This window comes from Chamaea fasciata, unplaced genomic scaffold (assembly GCF_029207755.1).
Source record: "Chamaea fasciata isolate MVZ Bird 193981 ecotype frontalis unplaced genomic scaffold, bChaFas1.0.hap1 SCAF_2, whole genome shotgun sequence".
Taxonomy (NCBI): Eukaryota; Metazoa; Chordata; class Aves; order Passeriformes; family Sylviidae; genus Chamaea; species Chamaea fasciata.
In genome coordinates this window covers 4,099,816-4,125,670 of record NW_027094087.1, presented here as the reverse complement: position 1 = coordinate 4,125,670, position 25,855 = coordinate 4,099,816, and the positions used below count along the sequence as shown (strand labels likewise).

General features: G+C 46.7%; 2 protein-coding genes across 5 annotated transcripts in view; one reads left to right on the top strand and one right to left on the bottom strand.

Annotated features, from left to right (window-relative positions):
* Positions 1 to 2,101: 2,101 nt before the first annotated feature.
* On the top strand, positions 2,102 to 12,899 carry RIOX2 (ribosomal oxygenase 2). Of its 4 annotated transcripts, XM_066207950.1 has the most exons (10): positions 2,102 to 2,233; positions 4,703 to 5,138; positions 6,180 to 6,299; positions 6,583 to 6,711; positions 7,442 to 7,545; positions 9,367 to 9,469; positions 9,875 to 10,040; positions 10,436 to 10,524; positions 11,560 to 11,670; positions 12,656 to 12,899. In XM_066207950.1, the coding sequence occupies exons 2-10, from the start codon at positions 4,707 to 4,709 to the stop codon at positions 12,815 to 12,817; spliced, it is 1,416 nt and encodes a 471-aa protein (XP_066064047.1). In that variant the 5' UTR covers positions 2,102 to 2,233; positions 4,703 to 4,706; the 3' UTR covers positions 12,818 to 12,899. The 4 variants fall into 4 exon arrangements, with proteins under 4 accessions (XP_066064047.1, XP_066064044.1, XP_066064051.1 ...); XM_066207947.1 differs by lacking the exon at positions 2,102 to 2,233 and having other exon boundaries at positions 12,659 to 12,899; XM_066207954.1 differs by lacking the exons at positions 2,102 to 2,233; positions 12,656 to 12,899 and adding an exon at positions 11,922 to 12,147.
* A 720-nt stretch (positions 12,900 to 13,619) lies between these two features.
* The window catches only part of CRYBG3 (crystallin beta-gamma domain containing 3), an 81,630-nt gene continuing 69,394 nt past the window's right edge, over positions 13,620 to 25,855 (bottom strand). Inside the window, exons 18-22 of the mRNA XM_066207939.1 lie at positions 23,243 to 23,382; positions 20,581 to 20,704; positions 16,183 to 16,341; positions 15,771 to 15,930; positions 13,620 to 15,233 (exon numbers count right to left, since the gene is read on the bottom strand). Of these exons, the coding sequence (XP_066064036.1) occupies positions 15,145 to 15,233; positions 15,771 to 15,930; positions 16,183 to 16,341; positions 20,581 to 20,704; positions 23,243 to 23,382 (672 nt within the window). The 3' untranslated portion in view covers positions 13,620 to 15,144. The remainder of the gene's footprint in view (positions 15,234 to 15,770; positions 15,931 to 16,182; positions 16,342 to 20,580; positions 20,705 to 23,242; positions 23,383 to 25,855) is intronic.

Sequence of the window (25,855 nt, the reverse complement as noted above, 5' to 3'; positions counted from 1 at the left end):
TTTTCCTGCTCCCATCCTGTTTGTTCAGAGCATGGTGACGTCTCTTAACTTTTCCCAAGAGCTGCATTTGTCAGGCTCCCAGTTCCAGAGCTGGAGAAGTGGTGACATGGTGCCTGCTGAGTGGGACAGATCGCTGCCAAACAAATGTATCAGAGTTGAGACAGCTTTGATACTTTTCCAGGAAATCCTGTCATGGAAAGCAGAACCGTACCAGGAATGACAATTCTGGGAATGCAAAGCCAAAGGACACACAGGCTTTGGCAACACTAACAGCACACCAGACCTCAAGCTGAGCAGATGTATAGCGTAGCTGTATATGAAAATACACCATCGCAGCCTTGTTCCTGCACTGCCATTACAAGGCATCCTGCACAGATGTTCCAGATTGCCTGAGAAAATCCCATCTAGTTGCTCCAGATGTGTAAGGTGTCTTCTAAACTTTTCACATGAACTGGTATCATTGTTTTTGCATGATTTTTTTTTTAATCTGCCCTATAAGAAGTATTTGTTGTGCAGCCAACAGTGAAGCCTCAGCCTCCAACAGAGAAAAAGACTCCGAATCAGTTCCCTTTTCTAAATTCCTTGCAGGATTTGTGGCGGCAGAAGCCCTGAAGCACAGCATGCCCGAGCCCTGTGTAGGCTGCAGCACACTGGTCCTCACGTGAAGGTGTGGAGGAAAAGAGATTCCTGCCTGCATTTGCCTTCCAGGGACATCCTGTACAGGTGCCAGAGAGCTGCAGAGCTTGCTTTTGGTGGAGAAAGCTGTTGTTCCTTTCAGCTGTGAATGAAACCATTGGCCAAGGGTTCTCCCCACCCCGAGTACTGCAGATCACCCAGTTCCGCCCTCCTGCCCTGGGCAGGGACGCCTTTCATTAAACCAGGTTGCTCAGACCTGACCCTGAACGCTTCCAGGGATGGGATATCCACAGCTTCTCTGGGAAACCTGTGCCAGGGCCTTGCCAACGTCACAGTAAAGAATTTTTTTTTTTTTCTAATATCCAGTCTAATCCTCCCCTCTTTCAGTTTGAAGCCATTCCCCCTTGTCCTGTCACTACGTGCTCCTGTAAATGATGATGACATTTAACTGCATGCTTTCACAGCACAGCTTGTAATTTTTATCTTCTTAATGCAATGACAGGGATGATATCAGGATAAATTATGCTTTAAAAAAAAATCTATTGCTTGTATAAATAGTAAAAGCTAAACAGCATTTCAACGAATTATTTCTTGTCTAGAGGGTGCTAGAGGGCTGGCTAGGCTCCCACGACCCTCTAAAGTGTGTGTTAACTTCCTGACAGGTACGGTAATAAATACTTTCAGTCAATTTGTCTCTGCAGACCAGCACAGAAGTCTTTAAAAAAGGCATTCACAAGTGTTTCCCATTCCTGCTGGTTTTGCAGCCAGTCCCATGGCGCGGGTTTTATATCCCACAACATTTACTGCGAGTTCAAGCACCACAGGCATGATGTAAATACATACTTGTGTGAGTGTTCACCCCGGTGGCACTCAGGCAGAGTTGTGCTGAGGGTTCTTTGCGGATTTTTGGAGCAGAAATAACAGCCTGTCATGATTCGTGTGACCAGCTGAGGTGCAGGATGTGGCCTCACTATTTTTATCACCTGCTGCTACACCCATCTGTAATAAGAAAACATCCTGTGGGTGTTAGGGTAGGTGATGCAAACTTTTAAGTCCGGACAACTTCATTCTTACAGGTTTTATAATCCTTCAAGCTATTAGCACGCAAGAATAAAGCTCCAGCAAAGCCTACCTGACATCTTTTTCGGATGTCATTAGCCAGTGTAAACTAAACCATTAGCAGGCCTCTTTAGTAAAGGGAATTAAAAATACTTCTGGAAGTCCTCATGTGCTCCGTAAGGATTCTGAACGATTTCTTTGAGGGAGCCTCAAAGGATTTTGGTCCAGGAAAAGATGGCGCAGCTAAAGCCCAGACACTGTTGCGCGTACGAAGCAAAATTTAATCCTCTGAATAACTTCAGCGGAGACACTGTTGCGCTCCAGCAGGAACAGCGCTGGAATAGCGCCGCATTTCCGACCGGCCGCCCGGAAGCGTCTCCTCCCGTGACACCCAGCGCGGCAGCCACCGCCTCCCGCTCCCACCGGCACATCCTGCGGCGGGCGGGGGCCGGCGCAGCCCCATCCCGCTCCCATCCATCCCATCCCATCCCGCCCCGTCCCGCCGCCCTTCCCTCCCTCCCTCCCTCCCGCCCGCAGGGTGAGTGCGGGGCTGCGGCAAGGGCGGGGGAAGGAAGGGGAGGGGTGGCGGCGGCGGGACCGCGTGTCCCCAGAGCCGCCGCGTCCGCCCGTCTTCCCGCTGCTTCCCGTGGAGCGGGTCCGGCAGCTGCCGGGCCGTGCGGGGACACGCGTTGTGTCACTGTGCCAGCGACACTGGCGACACGGGCTGCCCCCGAGTGAGGCGGGGGGAGGGCTCGGTTCTTGCTCCAGCCCTGCCGGGAAGGACCTGGGGCTGTGGGCAGGTGGGAAGTGGGACCAGAGCCGTGGTGTCCTGGGCTGCACCCAGAGCAGCGTGGCCCCAGGGAGGGAGGGGATTCTGCCTTCTGCCCCTCTGCTCCGCCCTCATGGGACCCCACCTGGAAAGCTGCGCCCGCCTCTGGGGTCCCCGGCACGGGAAGGACAGGGACCTTTTGGGAAGAATCCAGAGGGTGCCGCCAAGGTGATCAGGGAGCTGCGGCACCTCTGCTGAGAGGGCTGCGCTGGTTCAGCATGGAGAAGAGGAGAAGGCTCTCCAGGGGTGTTTTTGCAGCCTTTCACTACTTAAATGCTGTAAGAGAGACAGAGAAAAGGCTTTTTACCAGGGCCTGACGCAACAGGACAAAGGGGGAATGGTTTTACATTGTAAGAGGGTAGGTTTAGATGAGATAGAAGGGAGGATTTTTCCTGGTGAGGGTGGTGAGGCCCTGGCAGCTTGCCCGGAGGAGTTGTGGCCGCCCCGTCCCTGGAAGTGTTCGAGGCCAGGTGGAATAAGGCTTTGGCCAAATAGATCGAGTGGGAGATGTCCCTGCCCATGGCAGGGGGTTTGTGCCAGGTGATCTCCCCCAACCCAAACCATTTGGTGGGTTTGCAGCTGTAATAACTAACAAAACACTACAGGGAAGCAGCTGGTGTAAACGAAGCAGAGTTCTGTGAAGAGTACGGATGTGAATTTAACTTCATTAGATCAATCTGCGCGAGCTGAGAGGTTGAAATGATGGCTTTAGGTCTGGAATTCAAAACCATCAATTCAGGGCTGGTTGCATTTGTGTTCCTGACATTTGGGGAACGCCAGTTTTAGATCCTAGTGCTGGCAGCTTCTTCAGAGATCACTAATTTTCAGTCTTTGAGTTTTTTAAGCATTCCCTTGCCTCATGGAGAACAGTGGCTTCCTGCTGCTGGGAGTGTCCATCCTGCTGGGAAGGTGGTGATGTGAATCCCCTCCTGCAGGACTGAGGTGACCACAGGTTACTACTGAGGGACAGGCTGCTCCAGAAACTGGGAGATCAGGAGGGTGTCCTGCTGCCTGGGAGAACTTAGTGCTGCTTGGAAATACCAGAACTACAGTTTAGGTTTCAGGATAAGGGATCTGTGCAAGTAAAAGCATCTCAGTGCATTGACAGCATTTGCTTTGGGGAGTAAAGCTGCCATTTTTACTGGGAAGTGAAAGCATCAGCGTGTTCTGGCTGCTCAGGCTCGCTCAGACGCGCCCAGAGCCAGTTTGGGTTGGCCAGCCCAGAGCAGGCTGTGCTGCCCCAGGCCTTGGTGCTGGCTCATCCTCAGGCTGCTTAGCTCAGCTCCCCAGGCAGCTTTCTACTGCTGCTCTGGGGGAGGAAATGCTGGAGCAGACTCGAGGAAAATCTGTCTGCACATGGTTTAGACCTACTCTTTGTCCCTTAACTTTCCTGAGAACTTGGCAGCTAAACCATTTGTGCATTGACTTTTTTTTTGTTCCTGCATAATTGTACGCAACATGCTGTAGAAAAATAAAGTAAATGACTTTCAGCTTTAAAATTAAGTGTCTGTACTTGTATGAAATAATTATTTTTATTCTGCATAAACCACAAAGTTTGACAGCTTGGCAGAAATCAAATCTTGGCATTTTGGTTTTTAAACTGGCACATTTTAAGACTAAATCTACAAGTCTTAAACTTGTAGATTTAGTAATTACATAGCGTCAACAGAAAGGCCTAACAATTTTCCCTCTTTTGTAAATTGTTAGTGTCGAAGGAAGTGTAATAGAATCCAAATTTCTGATCCTGCCCCCTCTCTGTACCTCCCTCTGCATGTCACCACTCAATCTCTTAAAGCTGAGTTGATTTTTTTTTTATTATTTTAAATAATTTGCAGGTCTTGCTCCGGAAGACCACCTGCCCAGAGGTTTTTTGTGTGGGTGGATTCCTGCACTGGGAATGATCCTCTGGGTCTCATCACACGTTCTTTAGTATGAACTCAGCTGTGGGGTGTGAGCTCCTGTGAGCAGTAGCTCCTTGCAGATCCCTCTGGAGTTTGCTGAGGTTTGAGAGAGGATTTGGAGATCTGCTTGGAGCAATTAGGGAGCCCCTGAAGCCACAGCTGTTCCCAGTACACTTTGATATCCCCCTGGATAAGGCAAGAGCTGCTGCCCTGGGCTTGTGACCTCTCCAGGTTGTATTGCTGGCTGATTGTTTTGTGTCTCTCTCCTTTTGTCCAGGAAGATGCCCAAGAAAGGAGGGAAGATTGCTGACGTGGCAAAGGAGACGCAGGCACAGTGTAAACGGCCCAAGCTGGACACAGCTGGCCCTCCATCAGTGCTGAGCTTTGAGAGCCCAGCCAGCCTCTTCAGGAGCCTGATCTCTCCCATCGAAGAAGAGGTGTTCTTCAGGGACTACTGGGAGCAGAAGCCACTGCTTGTGCAGAGAGATGATGTCCTGGTGGCTGCTTACTACCAGTCCCTGTTCCAGCTGTCACACCTGAAGGAGCTGTGCAGCCAGGGCCTGTACTACGGGCGAGATGTCAATGTCTGCAGGTGTGTCGGTGGGAAAAAGAAGGTTTTAAATAAAGAAGGCAGAGTGAATTACATGCAGCTGAAGAAGGATTTTGACCAGAAGAAGGCCACAATACAGTTTCATCAACCTCAGAGATTTAAGGTGGGATTGTTTCATTGTAATTAATGCAATTAATGCTTGTTTTGTAATGTGGTGTGGCTTTTGCTGAGTGGCACCAGACATGCCTTCATACGTGCCTCCGGGGGAGGTTGGCATTGATGACCTGCTGAAATCTTGGCATGAGCTGTATTAAAACACAGTTTATACCTCTGCACTGGCCATCATGTTCCAGTGCTCTGCCCAAAGAACAAAGTCTGATTCATGCTATGATGTTTTTCTGTAATATTAAGTACTCTTTCTAAATGCTTATAATTGACGATTAGGCATCTGTGCTTAAATTATCTCTTCTTGCCCCACTTATTCCTTGTGCAAACCTTTTGTACCACCTCCCTTTAATCGAGGGTGAGGTGTGAAACCATGTCAAGTATTTCCAGGACACTCCACTATGGATTAGTGGGAGTGCCCACCCCGTTTTAGCTGAGTGTCCTCAGTCTTTATGTATGGGAAGGAGAGAGTGGCGCTGTACAGTTGTAAAGGACTTGGATACGTTGTAGGTACTTTGATTTAGGCTGTCCTTTCTTGTCCCAAGGTGTCAACACAGTCTGTGAGGTGGGACCCAAATGCACAATGTCACTGACTGATCTCAGCTGTTGGCATCTCCTGATGTTTCCCTGTCTCATGTGGGGTGTGGATGAGTAAATTTGTGCTTGAATATTCCTGAGCACTTGGAGTCACTTTTAAAAGGTGTCTGACCTTTGTGTTATTCTCTCTTTGATGCAGGTGGGATGGTGTGTGGTTTATTCTCTCTTTAGCCTCGTTTTTACCTGGTTTTGCAGCCTGGTACAGGGAAGAGAGCAAACATCAATGTTCTATTGAGGCACCAGAGTTTTTGGCTTACCCATTACTTCCATGGCAGATCTCCTTTGCTACTGCTGTGCTTGCCTTGAGGAGAAACTGCTTCCCAGGCTGTGTGTTCCTGTGGGATGTCACCATTTTTCCCCAGTGATGGGCTGGTAGCAACCAGGCTTGCCTGAGCTCTTCAGTAGTAACAGCATAATTATGATTATTATTTCTTTTTAATAGGAGGAGCTGTGGAAGATTCAGGAGAAGCTGGAGTGTTACTTTGGGTCTCTGGTGGGGTCCAATGTGTACATCACCCCCCAGGGGTCTCAGGGCCTTCCCCCTCACTACGATGATGTCGAGGTAGGATGACACCACCTTGTCTGTGAGAGACCCTTTGTGGGCTCCTCTGTGTGTGCTTCCACCTCTCCCCCACAATAAACTTTTTCTAGAAAGTGTTCTGTTTTTCCACTGAAAACTTAGGGTCGTTATTTGCAAATGTTTTCCTTATATATTTTTGCTGCAAGTGTACTGATAGTAATGGCTGAGTTTAAGTGGCTGGAGAGAAATGGAGATTTCTAAATTTGAGATAAAACCGAAGGTTTTTTAGGTCCCCCAGAACCTTTGGGTTCCTGGTCTTTTGCAGGTGTTCATCCTTCAGCTGGAGGGAGAGAAGCACTGGCGTCTCTACAGACCAACAGTGCCTTTGGCTCGGGAGTATAACGTCGAGCCAGAGGACAGGATTGGGAGTCCCACACATGAATTCATATTAAAGGTATTGCAATTGATTGCTTCAGGTGGGCTGGGCTGTGGGAGCAAGAAAAGTGCCTGGTAGGCTCTTAGAAGTAGCTGATGTGACCAAGTTTAAGGACAGTAAGATTATAAAGGAATCAGATTTCATCACTTTTGCTTTATGACCCTTTGTCTCTGTGCTGGTGTTTATAGGACAAGCCATGAGTAAACTGATTTTTCCTTTGTGGAGGCAATTTCATGTGCTCTGCACTTCTTGTCTTGACTTCCCTGATCTATATTGTTTTCTGTGGAGATATTTCATTTACATTGATGAGAAGATAGGGGAGGAGGAAGGTTCTACTTGTGTTCTTTAAGTGCTTTTACTAAAATTTTTGGACTCAGTGGCTTCTCTTGTGAAACACTGGCCTTTTATTTTGATGTGATCTGACCAAATTCCCAGGGCACTGAATTGCCAGCAGATTCATCTCCGCTGCTTCTTTCTCAGCAGGACTGTGCACGTTCTAGCATGTTAAAAGCTCGTGTTTGCAGACAGATGTAGAGCAGATATTGACAGTAGGTTGGAAAGTTTGAGGTGTTGGACTTCTGGCTTAGAGTGCTTTATGTTATTAAAGTGTACATTGGAGAATTGCTCAGTTTTGTGATTTTTAAAAAATACATAGTCAGTCTGTCTGCTCAGAGAGCATTTTCTCTGGGCTACAGTAAGGTTTGACCAAGTGGCCTAAATGTATCAATTCTCTTTCATTTTCCTGCAGCCAGGTGACTTACTGTACTTCCCAAGAGGGACGATTCACCAGGCTGACACTCCTCATGGGATCTCCTATTCAACACACGTGACCATCAGCACCTACCAAAACAAGTAATTCCTCTTTATTTCTTGTTTTGAATGGTTTTCCTCTGCCAGATGATGTGTGTGAATAGTGGAGACCTGAAGCTGGTGTTTCAAGGAAGTGATGTCCTGTTCTTTTTTTAAAAAAAATAACCTTGTAAGGAGCTCTAATTGGGTCTTTCCTCTCTTCAGCCCTTGTGTGGTTTGTTTTCCTGTGGGTTTGGCAGGGATGGGGCATGGCAGCTTCCCCCCAGAGGTGTGGTGACATGGAATAGAGGAGATACCCCAGGATTACATGGGTGCCCTGCTGTCAGGGACAGAACACAGAATCTAGGACAGAATCTACACAGAACACCACAGAATCTAAGTGGTAGCAGTAATTGAAGTTTTGGGGTTTGGGGGAAGGAGGGGAGCGAGATCATTGTTGTTTGAAGCAGCCTCTTTGCCAGGTTTTCATGCAGCAAGCTTGATTGCTTTTTAATTGCTTTATTTATTATTTACCAGCTGGAGGCTTTAATGTGGAAGATAATGTTATGACTGCAAACTCATTGTTGTCTTTAAAAAAAAAACCAACCCTCCCCAGCGGCTGAAGTTGCTGTTCATTTCATAATCCAGATAAAGAGCCATGAGTTATTCCTTTCATCAGGTTTCCTCCTGTATTTGATAGTCACCCACAGCTCTTCTGACAGATTTTTCCATGCAAACTTTCTCTGCTAATCTGTGTTTTTCATTTTTCTACCCCACGCAAGAGGGTCGGATTTCTTTTGACACAGGTCAGGTCCTTGTTCCCCCATTGAAACATTGTTATCACACAGGGAAAAATGCTGCTGCTGCCACCTCCTCAGCTCTCAGGTGCTGGGCTTGGAGTTCCTGGCCTGACTTAGGAATTGGGAAGGATTTCTGTGAGCTGCAAAACAGGGCAGAACAAGTTTGGGCATATTTTGGATAACTGAGATGAATCTCCAACCACCAGCTGTGGAAGGCCAGGGTGTCAGTGCTGCTGGTCACTCTTCCCGTGCACAGCACGGCTTGTCCAGCTGGATCTGTGTGGATTTATTGGTCAAACGGTGCTGGGAAGCCAAGGATTCAGCTCCTTGTAATGGGATTTCTGGAGATGTACAGCCTCGTGTGGAGTCAGTGCAGTTTTTCCCTGGATGCCTGAGCCCAAGGGCAGCCCAGTGCGTGACTTGTCAGGAGCACATTCCCTGGGGATGTCTGTCATGGGTGAGCAGAGGAGCAGGAAAAAGCTTCAGGACTGCTCTTCTTCCAAGGTTAAAAAGTGGAATCATCATCCATTCCTGTTATTGGCAGTGAAGTGGAAGAGCCTTCCTCTGCCCCTGCTGTCAGCAAGTGTAGGTAAAATTAGCAGCAGTGCTGGGGTTTTGATTTGGCTTGCGGATGGAAGTATGATGTGGAAACATTTCCTTGGAAAATTGAAGGGAATTTGAAGATAGCTGTGGAGATGGCACTTCAGGTATTTTTAGGGGACATCTCTGGTGAAGCAGAGTTTGTCTGAACCAGATCCCAGCAGGCAGAGAGGTGTGCATGTGTGGGATAAGCAGGGCAGTTTGGAAAAGCAGTGAGCAGCTGAAGCCATTTGCTGGCAGATGGAAACTGGGGGCACGAGGAGCACTAAGAAGTAGATGTCCAATTCCTTTTATTAGCCAGAGTTTTCCTTCCCACTGGGTAGCAGACAGTGAAACATTTGAGTAGATGTGATAAAAAACCAAGAAACTAATAATTGTTTTACATCTTAACACTGGTTAGGGAAAACAAGTAGTTGCAGTGAAATAAAACAAGTTTTATTTCAGTGCAACTACTGCAGTAATTTTTTCTCTTCCTTTCCTTCAGCTCTTGGGGAGATTTCTTACTGGATGCAATTCCTGGCCTGGTGTTTGATACAGCAAAAGAGGACGTGGCGCTGCGGACCAGCATTCCAAGGCAGCTGCTCATGGTTAGTAGGTGGGACTCGGGGAATAATGGTGCATCCAGGTGATCTGTCTGGACTCAAAACACAACGTGTCAGACAGAAAAAGCTCTGTCAGGCCAAACTTCTGAATCTTTAAGTGAAGCAGTGAATGGCTGTGGGACTTCCTTATGGTGGTCCTGTCCTGCTGCCGCTCAGCTCGTCAGTGTGCAGGAGGGACAAAGGTCTCTTCAACTGCACTTGCGAGTCCTTTAGCCCCAGAGCAAGGAGAGTGAGCTTCAGTTTTGATATGTGAACAGGGAATGCAAAGAAGAAACAAAGCTTGATTTGGAACTAAGCAAAGATAAAAAAGAGCAGCGTCCAGATTTTCAATGCTTTGCTGCACTGCTTTAGGCCTGGTCTGTTCAGCTTGAATTCTTTGTGGATGTTTAGCAGGTGAACGCAGCTGACTGCACCAAAAAGCTGAGCAGCCTTCTGAGGCGGCTTGCAGACAGCCTGGAGAACTGCAGGGAGCTGAGATCATCCGACATGAAGAAGGATTTCATTACGCACCGCTTGCCGCCGTGCTTGGGATGTGACTCTGATCCTTTGGCTCCAGGTAGAGTTTGGACTTCCCCAAACTGGCTGATATGATGGTGGTGACTAAATCTGCCTCTGAAAACTTCCAGCTTTTCTTGGCGGGCCAAGGTCACAGTCCAGGCCCAGCTTTGTGTGGTGCCTGGCTCTGTGTGTGTTTGCACACCTCTCCTGGCCAATTCCCAGAGTCTGGTGGGAGAGAATTGACCCATTTCCCTTAGACTGAAATGAAGGTTATGCTACAATTTAAAAATCTTTCTCATTTCTCCTTCCAGCACAAGTCTGAGAACTTGTGGCTGTGGAAACACAGGTTAACAAAAAAATCTGGCTCCTAGAGAATGTGGAGTGCACAGGGGGGCTCAATTTGTATCATGTCTGCTTTTCTTCTTTTTCTAAGGGAGAATTTATTCTTCTTAGGTGGGAAATTGCCAAAACTAGATAGCAAAATCAGACTGCAGTTTAGAGACCATGCCATCATCACTGTGGAACCAGATCAAGAGAATGCTGTAAGTATGAGAAGCCCCCCCTTGTATGCCTGGGGAAGGGAGTGGGAGGCGCGTGAATTGTTGCTCTGTTGTACTAAAAGGGTTCTGCAGTTCTGCTTGGTTGGATCCTGCATCCCGTTATTGCTGGTAGGAGATCCTAGGGCTGTTTGCTGAGCACATTCCAGCCTTCTGGAGGGAGGTACAGAATTATATCCAGCCTGTGATTCTGCATGGCTTTCATCTGAATCACATGGGTAGGTCATTACAGCAGCTAAAATGGCCTCTACAGCTCTGGATAATAGATTTCTTTTTAACTCTTTGTATTTAAGAACATGAAGAAGTTGTGAAATCAGGGTTCCTGAAGACAGGGAATTCTTTTGGTTGCATTTAGTCTTTACTACTGAGTTATCTCTGTACCTGAGTGGGTGACAGTGGCACTTAGAAAATGTTCCACCACATAGATACTGGCATCTTGCATCGTTCTGTCTTTACGCTGCTGCTTATCTGTGAAGGTTTATTAATATGAAATTACAGAAGTGCTTTTTTGTTAATCTTAATTTAAAAAAAAATGGGGAGGGGGAACACACACACAGGATGGAATATCTTTTTTTTCTTTTTTTTTTTGAACAAATGGAATGTTTCCCTCCAGAAAAACATACCAGAACTTTCTGATTTTTCTCCTCCATTTTATTTGTGTCCATATTGGTGTGAGACTCTGTAGGGTTTGGAAACTCTTTTTTTTTTTTCCCCCCAGTATTTTTGCAACTGATTTGCACAACCTTGACCAAGGACTGATAATGGGCATGTGATTTTTAAGAGACAGATCAGTCTCAGACTGGAGATTTATTGATGCAGACCTGTTCATTGAGACTTTTTAGGAGAGGTGCCTTAAATGGCCTCTTTTCTACACAGCATCAGTCCTGTGACTCCAGCCGGGGCAGTTTTAAGGCAGAAGGTTGTAAATAAATTTTCAGAGGTGTTTGGGAGAGTCCCTTCTTGCTGTGGGAGGCGAGGGTGTGGATCACCTGTGACCATTTCCTTCCTGCTGTCTTTTAGGATGAAATTCGCAGGGAGATGGTTTATGTCTATCATTCCTTAAAGAACAGGAGAGAAACTCACATGATGGGGACAGAGGATGACGCTGCCACTGAGGACAGCCTGGCACAGGTTTGTTCCTGCAAACACACCCCCAAATTTATCTTGCCTCTGTGGGTTTAGCTGTGTTCTTCAGCACCCAGAGTTTTTCAGTCTGTTCCCAGAGTACCTGGATGAGCTGAAGCTGCAACACAGGCAGTGAATAGGAGAACTAAGTAATGTGATCTCATGCTTAATTAAACATTTGAGATGCTAATGGGATGCTTTGTGCACGCCCCGTGGCCCAGTTAACAAAGCTTCTCTCACTGAGTGTCCTTCAGCAGGTCCTGTTGGAGGCTCCTGGAGATGTAGCACGTGTTCCATGGGGATCACTGCACCTCCTTTCTGTCATGTTAAACCTGTGTCAGCTCCTGCACCCACTGGAACACCCTGTGCAGGGCTGGCAGTAAAGACCTCACTCTTCTAAAATCAGACCACTCTTCTGGTCTGCACAGCTCCACTGAAGGGGCAGAACAGAGCACAGCCTGGCCTTGCCCTGGCCAAGGCTTTTTGCCTGGCACTTACTTTCCTCTTGGAGTAAATCTCACTGCTCCTCTGGAGCAGCACATGCACATCCCAGGATCATCCTTCCTTCCTGCCCTTAAGTAAGAGTTCTGGGAATGAACCTCCTCTGCGCTTCTGTGCTCAAAGACTGCACGTGCCAGCTACAAATAAACCTCTGTGACCTTGCTAAAATAATGGGCAGGGTTAAGCAAGAGGGTAAATTTAATTTATTTTGTTTCTTCTGTGTGGAAACCACAGGAGGAAGTCACATGTGCCGTAAACATTCCCACCTTGTAAAGTGTGCTACAGCATGGAGGAGTTACTTCTGAGTAAAATAGGTCTGGATAAAACTATCTTTTGGAGGCTGCTCTCAGGACCAGGAGCGTGCTGTGGGAAAGGAGCACATTCCTGCTGCTCCCTCCCCACAGCCCCACACACAGAATTTGTTGTTGCTGCTGTGTAACAGGGTCACTGCACTTTGCTGAAGGGTTTTTTTCTGTCTCTTTTCCCCCAGCAGACTCACGGGCTGAAGTTCCCTCTGTCGTACCTGGATGCACTGAAGCAGATCTGGAGCAGCAGCACTGTCCATGTTAAAGAGCTGAACCTGACCTCAGATGAAGAGAAAGAAAACCTTGCCTTGTCACTCTGGACCGAATGTCTGATTGAAGTTCTTTGATGCTTTTGAGAATTAGCTGCTCCTGGCCATTAAGCATCTCTTGAGAGCAAGGTTTATTAAATTAGTTTTTTTTTTAAATCCATCCAGCCTCTGGTTTGTGGTGCTAACACAGCATTGCAAATCTGTGCTTTGCTACTTTCTGGTGCTAAATGTTAACTGTCCTTCCACGCTTTTGGGAAACTGGGCACGGGGAAAAACAGGTAAGCGAGGCACAGCTCCAGGTCTGTGGCTGGATGAGGTCACTCCTAAGTACCCCCAGTGCTGGGGTGTCCCCTTCCCTCTAAAGAGCTGCTGGGATGTGGAGTCATCTAAAGTTATACACGGAACAGGCTCCAAAACCTTGGATATAAAACATTAACTTGTTTTTTTCATTTGTAAAGTTCATCAGCAGGGAAATCTGTTTGATTGCCCTGACAGAACAAAAGCCTCCTGGTAAAAGCTGCGTGTGCTGTTCCCACAGGGGGAAGACTTTGCCCACGAAAACCCCTCTTCCCTCAGATGCTGCCATCCCTGGAATAAACAAGCAATAATATTTACCTCCCCCAGCACCAATTTCAAGTGAAAGTAACCCCAAAGCCTGTAGCTTCAATATTCCCTTGAGTGGGTTTTGATGAGACTGGTGCAAGTTACTTTAATCCTTCATTGATTTTTAATATGCCGTCTCATGTAACAGCACAGCCACATGTTCTATATCCTTATCCCCCTTTTTTGGCCATTGGAAAAGAAGTATTTTACAGGAATGTGCTCAACATCTCCCGAAAACTATTGTTTAGTTTGTTTAAATAGAAGCCAAGCAGCAAAATGTTTCTCCTAAAAAGTTTTATACAGTTAAAATATCCATGCTTTAGCATTTTACATTCAAGGTCTCTTAAGTACAAATGCCTGCTTTACTTTGTTATGTAACACTGGGACACCAAGTATGATTTAGTCATTCTTCATTTTAAAAAAACTACAACTTTTTACACAGGCTTTTAAAATTTCATATGGAAAGTCACATGCAGAACGCTTGATGTACTGACTTCTATGGAAAAAAGCTTAAGTGCTTTAGTTGAAAAAATATATACATACATTTGAGGATCTGTTACTCAAACAGCAGATTTATGATAATTTTAGAATGTAAAATATTAAGTGCAAGTAGATTCTTTTTTTTTTAAATAGTACTATTTAGACCTCCATTTCATACAAAAATAGACATCCATATATTTTATTTCTATGGCAAACTCAGAGTTCTGTCTTTGTTTGGGGATGATCCTGTTTAATTGCACGGCTGGCATAGCTTTCAGAATCTCAAATAATCTGTCTTCAGCTAACCTGAAACTCTTTAAATAGTCCTAGAAATACATACCCTGAATATACAAATGCTGGAAAATACAATATTTTCACTGGAGATTAATTTAGTGATGCTGAAGCCAGGGAGCTGAGGGACTTCTCCTCCATGTCAGGTGTTCACAGCCCTCCAAGGGGCTGTGGCTGGTCAGCAGTGAGCCAGGGGAAAGTTTTCAAGCCCCTCCTGCAGTCAGTGAGGTGCCTGGCTCCGCTGGAGCAATAGCTGTGCTTGCATAGTGTGGGAGCTGAGCAGAGCCCTGGCACGCCAAGCTCTGGCCCAGCAGTTGTCCCGGTGCCACAGTGCCCAGCCCTGGAATGCACTGCTGGCACCTTTGGGAATACAGGCCAAGGTGAGCTGGTTTCTGCAAAACTGGAGATTGGGTGCTGTTAGGAGCAGAGAAGACGAAGGCTTAGCAGTGTCATTGAGGGGGTGAAAGGCCCCTGTATTGCCTCACTTCACATGATGAGCTGCAATTCCAGTTCAAAGGTGTCTTTATGAACAGAATAAATTGCATGTTGATGAGAGACACGATTCAGGATCGCGCGGAGCCTTGAACAGTTTCACTTGGGACATAAAAGCCCAACTCAAACTCCTTGAAGCCCATCAGTGCATCCACTCCTCAGTGAGATTCCAGCGGTGTGAGAGGAAGGTAAAGACACAATTTCTGAAGAGCCTTTCCCCTGTTACCTCTTGCACTTCCCATGCTGCAGAACCTCTGCCTGCTTTTTTGCATTTACCTTTTGTACTTCAGAGGAAGAGAAATGGTGACTTTCACAGGAGCAGCCTCTGCAGAATCAGCTTCCCTGCAGAAGGACATTGGATCGACCTCCCATCTTCCAGGTTTGTGCAAAATTCCATTCTTTTAGGAGCTGGTGCTTGGCATGAAGGGAAATAGAGAGGACTTATGGTTCCAGTGGTGTGTGACTTCAGTAGTTGGGTTGTTTTTTCCCCTCTAGATGTTGGTAGCCCACAAAAAGTCCATCTGTGGGGTGGATTTTACTCACAATATTTCAATATCCCATTTCTGGGAAGGTTTGTTTTCTATTGGCTGATTCATAATGATGTGATTCTTGTCGTAGTAATTTCCTCCTTAAAAACAAAAGGAACTCATGAATGAAAAGCTTCTGAAAGAAATACTCATAAAAATGATACACAATCTTAGAGAAGTGTGGCTAAGTAGGAAAATCAGCTGAAAAACAGCAATTCCGTGAGGTAGGGGGCTGGTGTCTGCAACTGAGCAATGATAATTCTAACCAAGCTTCTTTTTTCAACTCCTTTTCTCTTTTTGAGCTATTCTGTGCTTGATTTTCCTTCACCATTTTGTCTCCTGTAGCTTGCACTTCTTGCCCTCTGCACAACTACTTAACTCTCCAAAGCACAGCCGTTGATCTGATCAAAGTAAACCTCTGGAATCAAAAGAGAAAGGTTCCTCCCTGCCCTGCTGTTTCTTGTCCCACTGCCAAGCAACTGCACAGGAAAGGTAGGATTCAGTTTCTGACCTTAAGTCCCCAAAAAAAAACCAAAAAAAAAACCAAACCAACCCCCAAAAAATCCCTGGAACATGGAAGCTAACTTTAATCAAAAAACATGCTTAAAACCTGTGAGGTTTAGAGTGCTTTTAAATACCTTTAATATCGAGCACCAGTTGCTCACTGAGGTATGAACTGATGGTTCCATCCTCGTTGAGTCTCCACTTTTGCCTGTCCTTCCCATGCTCTGTCCAGAGGGCGACTTTGGCCCCAGGCAGGTCTCTGCCCCCGATGACATCCAGACAGGCGTTGTTGGCCTAAGGAACAAGAAGAGCAGTGAGCTCCAGGCCACAGAGCTTCAGTTTTTGTGCAGGAAATCGTGCTGTAGTTGGCAAAACCCTGGGAAGCGAGCGAGAATATCCAACACCCGTCCAGCTGCTTGAGCAAAGGCGGTGGTCTTTGCTACTTCACTTCTTTTTAACGTTAAACCAACAGCTTTTTTTAAATATTAGTAACATCTTAATACGTTATCAAGGGCAGCATTAATAGAGAATGACTCGGAAACTCACCTTGGACTTGAGAAGCCCGCGGCAGTAGTGCCAGAGCTGGGAGCAGCTGCCGCTGCGCGGGGCCGCGCACACCGAGGCCACCCTGATGTCCGCCAGGCTCCCGGCCACGCTCAGGTACCTGCCCTGCGCCCGGTTCCTCACCCGCAGGTACACTGCCGGCTGCGGGGACACGGGACACTGTTACAGCACACAGCAGGCACGTTCATGGGGGGAGCCCTCCCCTCCACCATCCTCCCCTCCCCATCAGCGTTCTAAACTCTGTGTTGCGTTTTTGTTTTCGGTTGGAAGCGAAACGTGCATGTGAAGCACAGAAAGTGGTTTTTCACATGCGGATGGGCAGCTATAAACAGCACTGGGAGAGAGGTTGGGTTGGTGTTTCTTAGTGGGTTTTTTTGGGGTTTTTTTCTAATGTAATTATGGCTGTAGAACAGTCATTCCTGTGATCTGCAAAGAGGCCCAGTTCAGCACCTTTCACTCGTTCCAAGGGCAGTAAACGGGCTGTAACTCCACAAGCTTTTAATTCTTGCTGAGTTACATGTCCAGCAACTTCAGCCCTCACTAAATGGAATCTGTGGCAGAGAGATACACCACTGGTTTTCAACATACATGGAAAACAGCACTGACCTGGTATCCCTGTTTATTGGTTGACTCAAGAAATAGAGGATTTTGCAGGGTTTTGCTCTGTTATTCGTTGGTTTCAGTGCAAATAAAGGGCAGCTCTGCTGGAACCCCAACTCCAGCACAGCTTTTTTTCTGGGAGCTTTAAATCTCCTTTTTTTTCCATATTAAAACAAGCCCTGAGCTCCAGACAATAAGGCCTCTCTCCCACCAAGCATCCATAAACAAAACCTGTTGCAGGAAAGTGTTTAGCTACTCTTTTTGGTTTAGAGACTTGAACCTTTGAAGGAGACTCAAATTGGAATTACTTGGGGTGAGGCAGAGAGGGAAAACCTGATAGGAACTGTCATGACAGGTAAAAGAATTCTAAAAGAAAGGCTTATAAAATCAAGCCTGCTCTGCTAAATTGCCAAAGTTAGAAGTGACAGGCTAAGTAATTTGCAAGTTCCCGTGCAAAAACAATCTTTATATGAAAATTCATTAGCATAACAACCTATTCTTGGATTGCAAAACAAATGCACCTGCACTAGCAAGGGCTTTGTCCCATGAGAATCAGTAAAGAAAACATGTACACAAGACAAGAATAGAGAGATTTGATGGAAAAGTAGAATCCCTTTTACTAACCACCAGAGTAATGGCAAGACAGCTATTTTACCCAATGAAAGCAGCACACTGTATGAACCCAGTTGTGAAAATAAAGGCTTTTCCCGCATGAAGAAAACGGAGTCTCGGCTAACTTATTACAAGCATCCGAAGAGTCGAGGCGCTGGCGGGCGGCGCCGGCCGAGCCCGCGGCGGAAAACGAGGCGGGACCGAGAGACCGAGCGCACAAAGCCACGAACGAGCAGCCCCAGCCAAAGGAAAATTGACGCGGAGGATCCGCCAAGCAGCGAAAGGCTCCGGCTGCAGCTCCAGCGGCCGCGGGACGGCGCCGAACACACCGAGGCAAGGAGCGGGGAGAGCAGCGCATGTATTTACGCGCCGCGCCGCGCAGGATGAAAATACGCGCCGCGGAGCGTATAGGCACGAAAGTGCGCAGGCGGGGCCGCGGGGTCACGTCCAGAGGGAGGGTTTAAAAACGGGGTAAAACGCGGGCGATCTCAGCCCGCCAATTCCCGCTGCTGGGAAAGGCGCCTTGGAGCAGCGCCGGGGGACACGACACGGAGCCCGGCACGGAGCCTGGGCGGGCGCCGCTGCAAAGCGGTTCCGGCGGGACACAGTGTCCCCGGGCGGCGATGTTTCTATCCTCCAGAAAGCCCCGAGCCCCGGTCCGTTCGCCGCTCCACACGGAACGCGCGAGCTCTGCAGACGGCACGACCCGGAGCGCATTTCCCGCGGCACCGCTCCTCCCCAGAGCTCAAGGCTGCCACGCCGTTCCTTCATTCCCGCCCGGGCTCCGCGCGGGCTTTTCAAACAGCCCCGGCGGCTTTTTAACCTTTTCTGTGTTTGTTTTCGCTGTTTTCCCCCTGTTGCCACAGGCGGCCTTTAGAGGTGTTGTTGCGTGGCTTTCCCCCGCGGTGTCGGGGCAGGCGGGGATGCGGCGGCGCCCGGAGTTCTCTTTCCCTTTCCCCTCCTCTCCCTTCTCCCTGCGGGCAGCTCAGCCCCCGCCCCAGCGCCTCTGTTTAATGAAGCTTTACATACTGTGTTTGAACGCCTTGGAAACGTGTTGATATTGGGGTTTTAAAGTTAATTTTGTTTCCTGACTGAATTCTAATTTTTTACAGTTTTACGGCTGCTGGAGAGATAGAAAGCAGTAAATGCAGTGCCTTAGTACCTGCCAAAGATTTCAACATAGTCTGATTTCTTTAGCAAAATTTGACAGATGAAATTACACAAAATACAATTGATTGATAAGACAGCTGGACCTATTTTTGAAGTGAGCTTGGGAATCATTTCCTAGAGATGATTACCCAATTCTTCACTGATTTGCAGTTTATCAGCTGTTTGCAGACTCTGGGATCATGGTATAGCATCTCAGAGATTGCTAATGACCTAATTTCTCATGTGTTATTAATTATGTCTGTTATCTGAAGTATTCCTGATTGTTGTATTTGAGTTATTCCTGATTGCTGTAAGTTTCTGGTTTCACTACATGTATTGTTCTGTTCTGATGTTCCCTTCATACTCATAACAAAAGACATGCCTCTCATTAAAAAAAAAAACAAAACAAAAAGGAGAATTTAACACCTTCAGAAGGTTCAAATAATGCAATATGTACATTAAAGATTAAGACAACAAATAATTTTGAATAATGCAATATTCACATAAAATCTGGAAAAAAGATCATTAAATCTAAATGCCAATTGAGTGTAGAACAGCAAAGCCTAATTGATTCATTACCTTAAAGAGAAGATAGGCATGTGTTTTTATCATCAACAGGTCAAAAGTAGGCATCTGTTCACTTGGTCAGACATCAATTGCCTCTGAGAAAATGAGGCCCAGTGAGAAAAGAAATGACTTAAACACCACTCAGCCTTTGTAACCAGAACAGGAGCAAAAGTAGGAGTGCCAGAGCAGGGCTGTGTCTGGAGACTCACAGAGGAAACTTGTCAACAAAAGCCTCGTGTCATCATCATGGTGCAGTGCTCCTACTAACCCTCTTCAGCTATTCCCTGTTCCAGCCTCCCAAAAAGACATTCGAAGAGCAACTTTTCCAGCTAATGGACTTCCTCCTGAGTCTCAACTATTCGGACTTTCAAACAATGCTCATTTATCTCAATTTATTTCCCCTAGAAACACTGGACATTATTTTTATTTTTCTCATGTCACTGTGTCAGTGGCATGATTTGATTTCGTAAGTTTGTTGATTGTAATTGTTTTTTTATGTATCTTGTATTTAATAGATAACTGGTCACAGTCTTAGTAAGATGCCAATTGTTTTACCATCAGCACATAGGAGCTTTTTAAATTAATAAAAAAAGGGGGAGATATCGTGACAGATAAAAGAATTACAAAAGAAAGGCCTCATGAAATCAAGCCTGCTCTGCTAAATTGCCAAAGTTAGCCTGCCACTTCTTCTAAGTCATTGCAAGTCTCCATGGAAAAACAATCTTTATATGAAAATTCTTTAGCATGGCAACCTATTCTTGGATTGAAAAACAAATGCACCTGCACTAACAAGGGATTTGTCCCATGAGAATTAATAAAGGAAACATGTCAACAAGACGAAAATAGAGAGATTTGATAGACAAGTAGAATACCTTTTGCTAACCAATAGAGTAATTGGCAAGAGAGCTATTAACCAGTGAAAGTTGCACACGAGGTCTTGTCAAAACTGTATAAAATGAGTTGTGAAAGTAAAGAACTGGCTTTTCCTGCATGAAGAAAATGGAGTCTTGGCTAACTTATTACAACAGGGAACTGCATGAGCTTTGCCTCTTTTGGAAATCCAGGCTACAGCGCAATAAAATTCTCTCTTGCTTCCATTTATGTTAATTATGAAACAAGCCAGTGTGGAACTGGCTTCCTCATTATATTGTTATGTGGCAAAAATGTAAAAAAATAGAGCATGCACAGACCATGCTCATGAGCAATTCAGAAGAACAAAACCTGGCACCAAGAAACTGGGAATTATTTCCCTTTAGGAACCTAACACAGATAGTCACGTAACTGCCATGAGAGGCGTTTTCTCCCTCAGCCATCTCCCAGTGGGTCCTTCTGGCTGTCACTTGGCCTGATTTAAGGAGTACCACACACCCCAATGTGCTTGGTGGTGGAACTGATCCCCGCGCACAAACCCCTGTCCATAAAACCCCTTTTCCTCACTCGGCCAAACAGTACCTGCTTCACAGGACGAAGGGAGCCAATCACTTTCCAGCCACTGTGTTCACTCCAGTTTGAAATCTCCCCGGGCTCCAGCAGAATCTGCTTTCCCAAAAAATTGCATCCCTCGTAGGCAATCCACCTGGATACACAAAACAGAACGTGAAAGGGGACTTGTTATCCACAGCAACACTAAACTGCAGGTCGGGGCTGTGCTCTCGGGAGCCCCCAGACCTCTCCACAGTGATGCTGGTATCAAGCCTCTCTTTCTGTGCTGCAGAATGCCATCCATTTCAGTGGGATGGCTGCCTTCTGCTGAAACTCAGACCCGTTTCCTGTCTGTCTGCCTAAAATTGGTAAACTGCACTTCTATCTCCCCACTCCATTTTCTTTTCCTCACAAAAAGGAGAACCTCTGCATGAGCCCCGATGGGAATAGTGCCGGTTTCAGCAGGCCTGTGTTAGGAAACCAGGTGGCCGCACTTGCAGCTTTGCCTGGTTGTGCACATTAATTATGAGATGATCTCGTCTGATGCTTCTGTTGCAGTTAAAGCTTTTTATACAATTCCACTCGTGTGAAAACACATTACAGGTATTCACTCCAAACCCCACACCCTGCTGCAGCAGATTTTCCTGTCGTGAATACACCATGGATGTGGCAGAGCCCTGGAACACCCACTTAAAGCACTGGCTCAATACAGACCCCTTGTTATCTGGGCATCTGCTCAGTAAATGCTGCCCACAAAGGCAGCCCCAGGAGCACAGATCGCTTCTGTTTGTATCAATAGCACATTGCTGTGTGGACAGTGACTCTTAAATGCCTGACTCATTAACTCCTCTGAACACAAAGCAAGTGCTGGTTTCCCAGGTTACCTGTTTTACAGGTCAGCTGCCAAGAACAGGAGGGATGGCTGTGCTCTGTGTCAGTGAGAAAACACCCACAGCCTCACAGCACCTGCAATTGCTTTTGCCCAGTGCCCACAGCTCAGAGAAACTGAGAGCCAGCCCTGCTCAGAGCTCCACGGAGGCTCAGCTGTGCCAGCTGAGCTGCCTGGCAATGAGGCTGGGTCCCTGTTTCTTCAAACAAAGTCCACACCTCCTGACTTGCAGGTGTTCAGGGCAGCCTGACTGCCCCTGTGTCTTCCTTATACTCTGAGCACATTCCTGGCTTTTTTTTTTTTTTTTTTTTTTTTTTTTTTCCCCTTGCAATGCTTTCTGTCAAGTCACTGAGAATTCTCTGCGAACATTACTCTTGGAGCATGGAACAGTCTCATGTGGAATGCAGTTTCAAGGCAGACATTTACAGGGAACAGAGAGGGGAAAGACTCACAGTGATCTCCATCAGAAGCCAGGCTGTGCTCCTGGCATTCAGTGACACAGGGAAAACTCAGCTCTGCTCTCACACAGGCTGTGCCACCTCTGCCACACCTCTGAGAACCCCAGCACCAAAGCAGATTCCAGGTTTGTGCCTTGCTGAGGTGGCCAGTTGGCTCAGGAAGGAACCTTTTACCTAAGCGTGGCAGCAAGATGCCATCAGAGTGTTTACATAAATCTTTGCTATTTGCCTAAAGCTGACAGCAGGGACAAGGAACCAAAAAACCCTCTAAATTTGCCTTCCTGAACTCTGGATCCCAGATAAGGCAAACAAACCCTCTAGGACATCCCACAATCACCTGACATCCTCAGCCTTTAGGTTACCTGCCCGCTGTGGGATGGGGACAGGCTGTGGAGGTCTCTTTCCAAGGAAGCATTGAAAAGAGGAAACCCAGCCTTTCTGCCCTGAACCCATCAGAGACAGGGAGGCAGCTAACCTGCCCTGGACCCAAAAATGAGCAGGAAGATGCAGGAGGGGCTGGCCTATTGCACTCACTCTCCTGTGCCTTCTTGCCACGTGGTCCCAAAGCCATCACCCTTCCTTTGCAGCCAGCTGCTGGGGCAAAGGGATTGAATTTCCAGACAACACACACACACTTCTGTGTTTTCAGCAAAGGTTCAGGATGGAAGTGGCCCAAACGTTGGCAACTGTTGTGAACTGGCAAAGCTCTGTGGGGAAGCTTTGTTCACTATTCTCTCAAGAAAACTACAGCCTTGCCCGTGTGGAAAAGGTGGGGAAAGGTCAAACATAAACACAGGAAATGCGTGTCCCATTAGGAGAACAGCAGTTTCCAGCCACTCTCAGTTGCAGGATGAGACTCTGCAAGTTATTTGCTGCTGCTGTGGGTGTGGTGGCTAAAAACCTGGCTGAAAACAGAACACTTGGGAGCTCTTCTAAAAAGTGAAAGGGAGAGATGTGGAAGAGGTGAGAAGGTCACTTCTGCAGATGTGAAATGTTTTCACAGAAGAACCTGGCTGCACACTCACACATTCACAGGAGGGTTACACTAATAACAGAAGCAAATTACTGTCCTAGCTGTCAGATCCACCCTGAGCTCCTCTCAGAAGCTGCTGCTCCTCTGGCAGCCAGTCAGCACATCAAGCTTCCCCAGTAGTTCAAATCACTGCAGTTTATAGCTGGCATTTTACAGCCTGTTAATAAAGGCACTCTGAGTTTACACTACCTGCCTTGTAAAGCCTCAAAAGAGAAGTTAAGAATGTAAACCATCCTATGAACAAGGCAATGATCATGAGGCAATGTTAGCTCCCGTGTGCAAAACAGACAGGGATATTTACTCCATACTTACAGTCCACTTTTCACCCACACAGACTGGGTGTAAAAATGAAGGTCCTCGTTCAAAACAGAATTGACTGGTTCACTGAAGTGCAGCTCTCTGCCCTTGCAGCATTCCAGGCTGAACAGACTGATGGAAGGCTCAGCAAAAACCTGGGGAAGGAGGAAGGAGGAAAAAAAAAAAAAAAAAAAGAACCAAGTTTTAGTGGGAATGGTCTGACTTGAGTTGTTACAGATGATGCACACATTGGCCCATTTCAGCTGAATTTCCTACAGTGCTTTTGGGTTAGCTCGTGCTCCCTCAGCAAATGTAACAAGGGAAAGCCCCACAGCGCACAGAGCTGAAACAAACTGCATTTATCAGTGCCTTTGCCATCAGTGAGTGACACAGGCCAGGCACAGAGAGTCACCAAGTGATGCAGAGGCCTCTGTTTGGAAAAACTCATTTTGATCTGATTTGTATCATCAGGGCCTTTGATTGCTTTTCAAAAATCCACTTTATTTACTTCTTGATGGAACATCCATCTAAAATAGTGAGTCAAATCGAAGTCTATTGTCCACAGATTTCAATTAGCTGTAGTTCACTGCAAGCATTTCAAGGAGCTACAAATTGTAAAAAAGTCAGAAAGGTCAACTAAAAAGTTCTCAATGTTTTTAACAGACATTCCATTTTTTCTTCTGACAATCTTGAAGGAAGAGCATAATTAGTAAAATCACAATGCCTGTGAAAGCAAATAAAAAGATCAGTTTGCATGAAAATGTGGCGCGGCTTTAAGGCCAGCAGAAAAACAGAGGAAGCAGATTTAAACACACAAATTCTGTGCCATAACACCAGGAACACTTGCACAATGCTTCAGCATTTTTAACCTAAAACCAGAAGCAAAAGCCCTGGCAGTTTACACCTGGAAAGGAAGAGGGAAGAGGCCTGACTAACTCAGTGAGCTGCCTCTCCAGGAAAGGTATTTTCTTTAAGATGTTACCCTGAGATAGCTGGCACAGGCAAAATCTGGGATTTCTCTTGCAGCAAAGACGTGGCCTCAGGCGAAATAAACGAAACGAAATCTTGAACTAAAGTTGACACGGGCACTGAGTAATTAAGAGAAATTAATTTTCAAGCTCGAAGAGGCACATGTAGCGTAAGGAAGTGTCTCTGAAAACTCAGGGGTGCGTCAGGACATACGCACTGACTCAGTGCCCTTGGTATGCAGCTGGTTAGTCAGATTGTGCCTCGGAGATTGCCTTCCCTGCCAGCCAGTGCAGGCACTGCCTAAGGCATGCAACACTGCAGAGTTCACTGAGACAGTCTGAAGAAGAGCTTGGGATCGTCCACTCAGAGAGATGTTTAAAGCCTGCTCCCAAAATCTAATGTTACACACTAGAAAATGATTAAAATCCGTAATGTTTTTATTTTGGAATGTCAGCTCTTCCCAAGTGCCTTCAGCTGGATGGGGTGGATGAGATTTACAGCTGAAGGCTCACCTTGAAATCCAGAGCAGCAGGCCTAGTGCAGGCAGAGGTTGCTTCGCTCAGGCAGGCAGAACCATCACACTCCTGTTTCCAAGAGCCTTGGCACTGCCTTTCCTGAGTGGACACCAGAAGTCATGTCCAGCCCTGTCCAACAACTCACAAGCGCATTGCTAACCATGAGAAACACCATTTGGCATCTGTGGTGCTGGCCATTACCACCCCAACCTAAATATTGATCCTGCTCTTGCAACACTGAGGGTGTGAAGAGACAGGGCTGCTGTTCTAGATGGACAAGTCACTGACCCAGCAGATCCATTTACGCACCAGGAACCACAACAGCAAACTGCTGGAGACAAGTAAAATGATTCCAGCTGCGCTGTGCTTGTGACTGTGGGGACTGAGAGGTCTGAGAATTCCCCGTCCAGCTGCTCAGAGCCCCTGACACACACACACATATCACTGGTGACTCCGACCCCTCTGTCCCAGGCAGACCTCAGGAGAGATGCAGTGACCTCGCAGACATCAAGTCCAGAGAGAAACCAGGCTGCCGTGCCAAGCCCTGAGCTCTCCTGTTTCCACGGCCATATACAGAGATTCCTCACGTTCTGTATTCCCTTCTAGGCCGACAGCTGGCAGCAGTGACTTTGGCCTGGCTTTTTTCTCTCACTTTGTTTCCACAGCTCCATGGAAACTGGCAACAGTGCAAAGCGAGGTTTGGGGCTATGCTCTTAGGCCGGGAGGCATCTTGTTCCCAGCCTTTCTTGCAGAATGCTGAGGAGCATTTTCACCTGAAAGGTGAGCCAAAGACATCTATATTTACCCATTCCCATGTCTAGGTCAGCTTTACTTCAGCTTCTTTTCACAGTTATTTCAAGGAAAACACCTGAAATGCCATGCTTTGGGAAAAGCTTGCCAATTGTGAGAATAACAAAGCACTACAGAATTTCTTAACATGATTTTTATGTGTGAAGGAACTGACTGCCAGCACCACTTAACTTAAACCAGCACCAATAACATTTTAAGAGGTTTTGCTTGTCCTATTTTTTCACGCAACTGTCCAGAGAGGAACTTGAAGGGATTTATTATATTCAGGAGGGCAGTGATTAAGGAAAGCTGTGTTTACACAGCATTTCAAGATATGAGCAGCCTCGTAAACTGT

What these genes read in the sequence shown, in the direction of transcription:
- RIOX2 (XM_066207950.1), top strand. Translation starts at nt 4,707, where the DNA reads ATGCCCAAGAAAGGAGGGAAGATTGCTGACGTGGCAAAGGAGACGCAG. An exon ending in ATCAGCACCTACCAAAACAA is followed by an intron (nt 7,546 to 9,366) that starts GTAATTCCTCTT and finishes CCTTTCCTTCAG; the next exon opens with CTCTTGGGGAGATTTCTTAC. An exon ending in CTGAGGACAGCCTGGCACAG is followed by an intron (nt 11,671 to 12,655) that starts GTTTGTTCCTGC and finishes CTTTTCCCCCAG; the next exon opens with CAGACTCACGGGCTGAAGTT.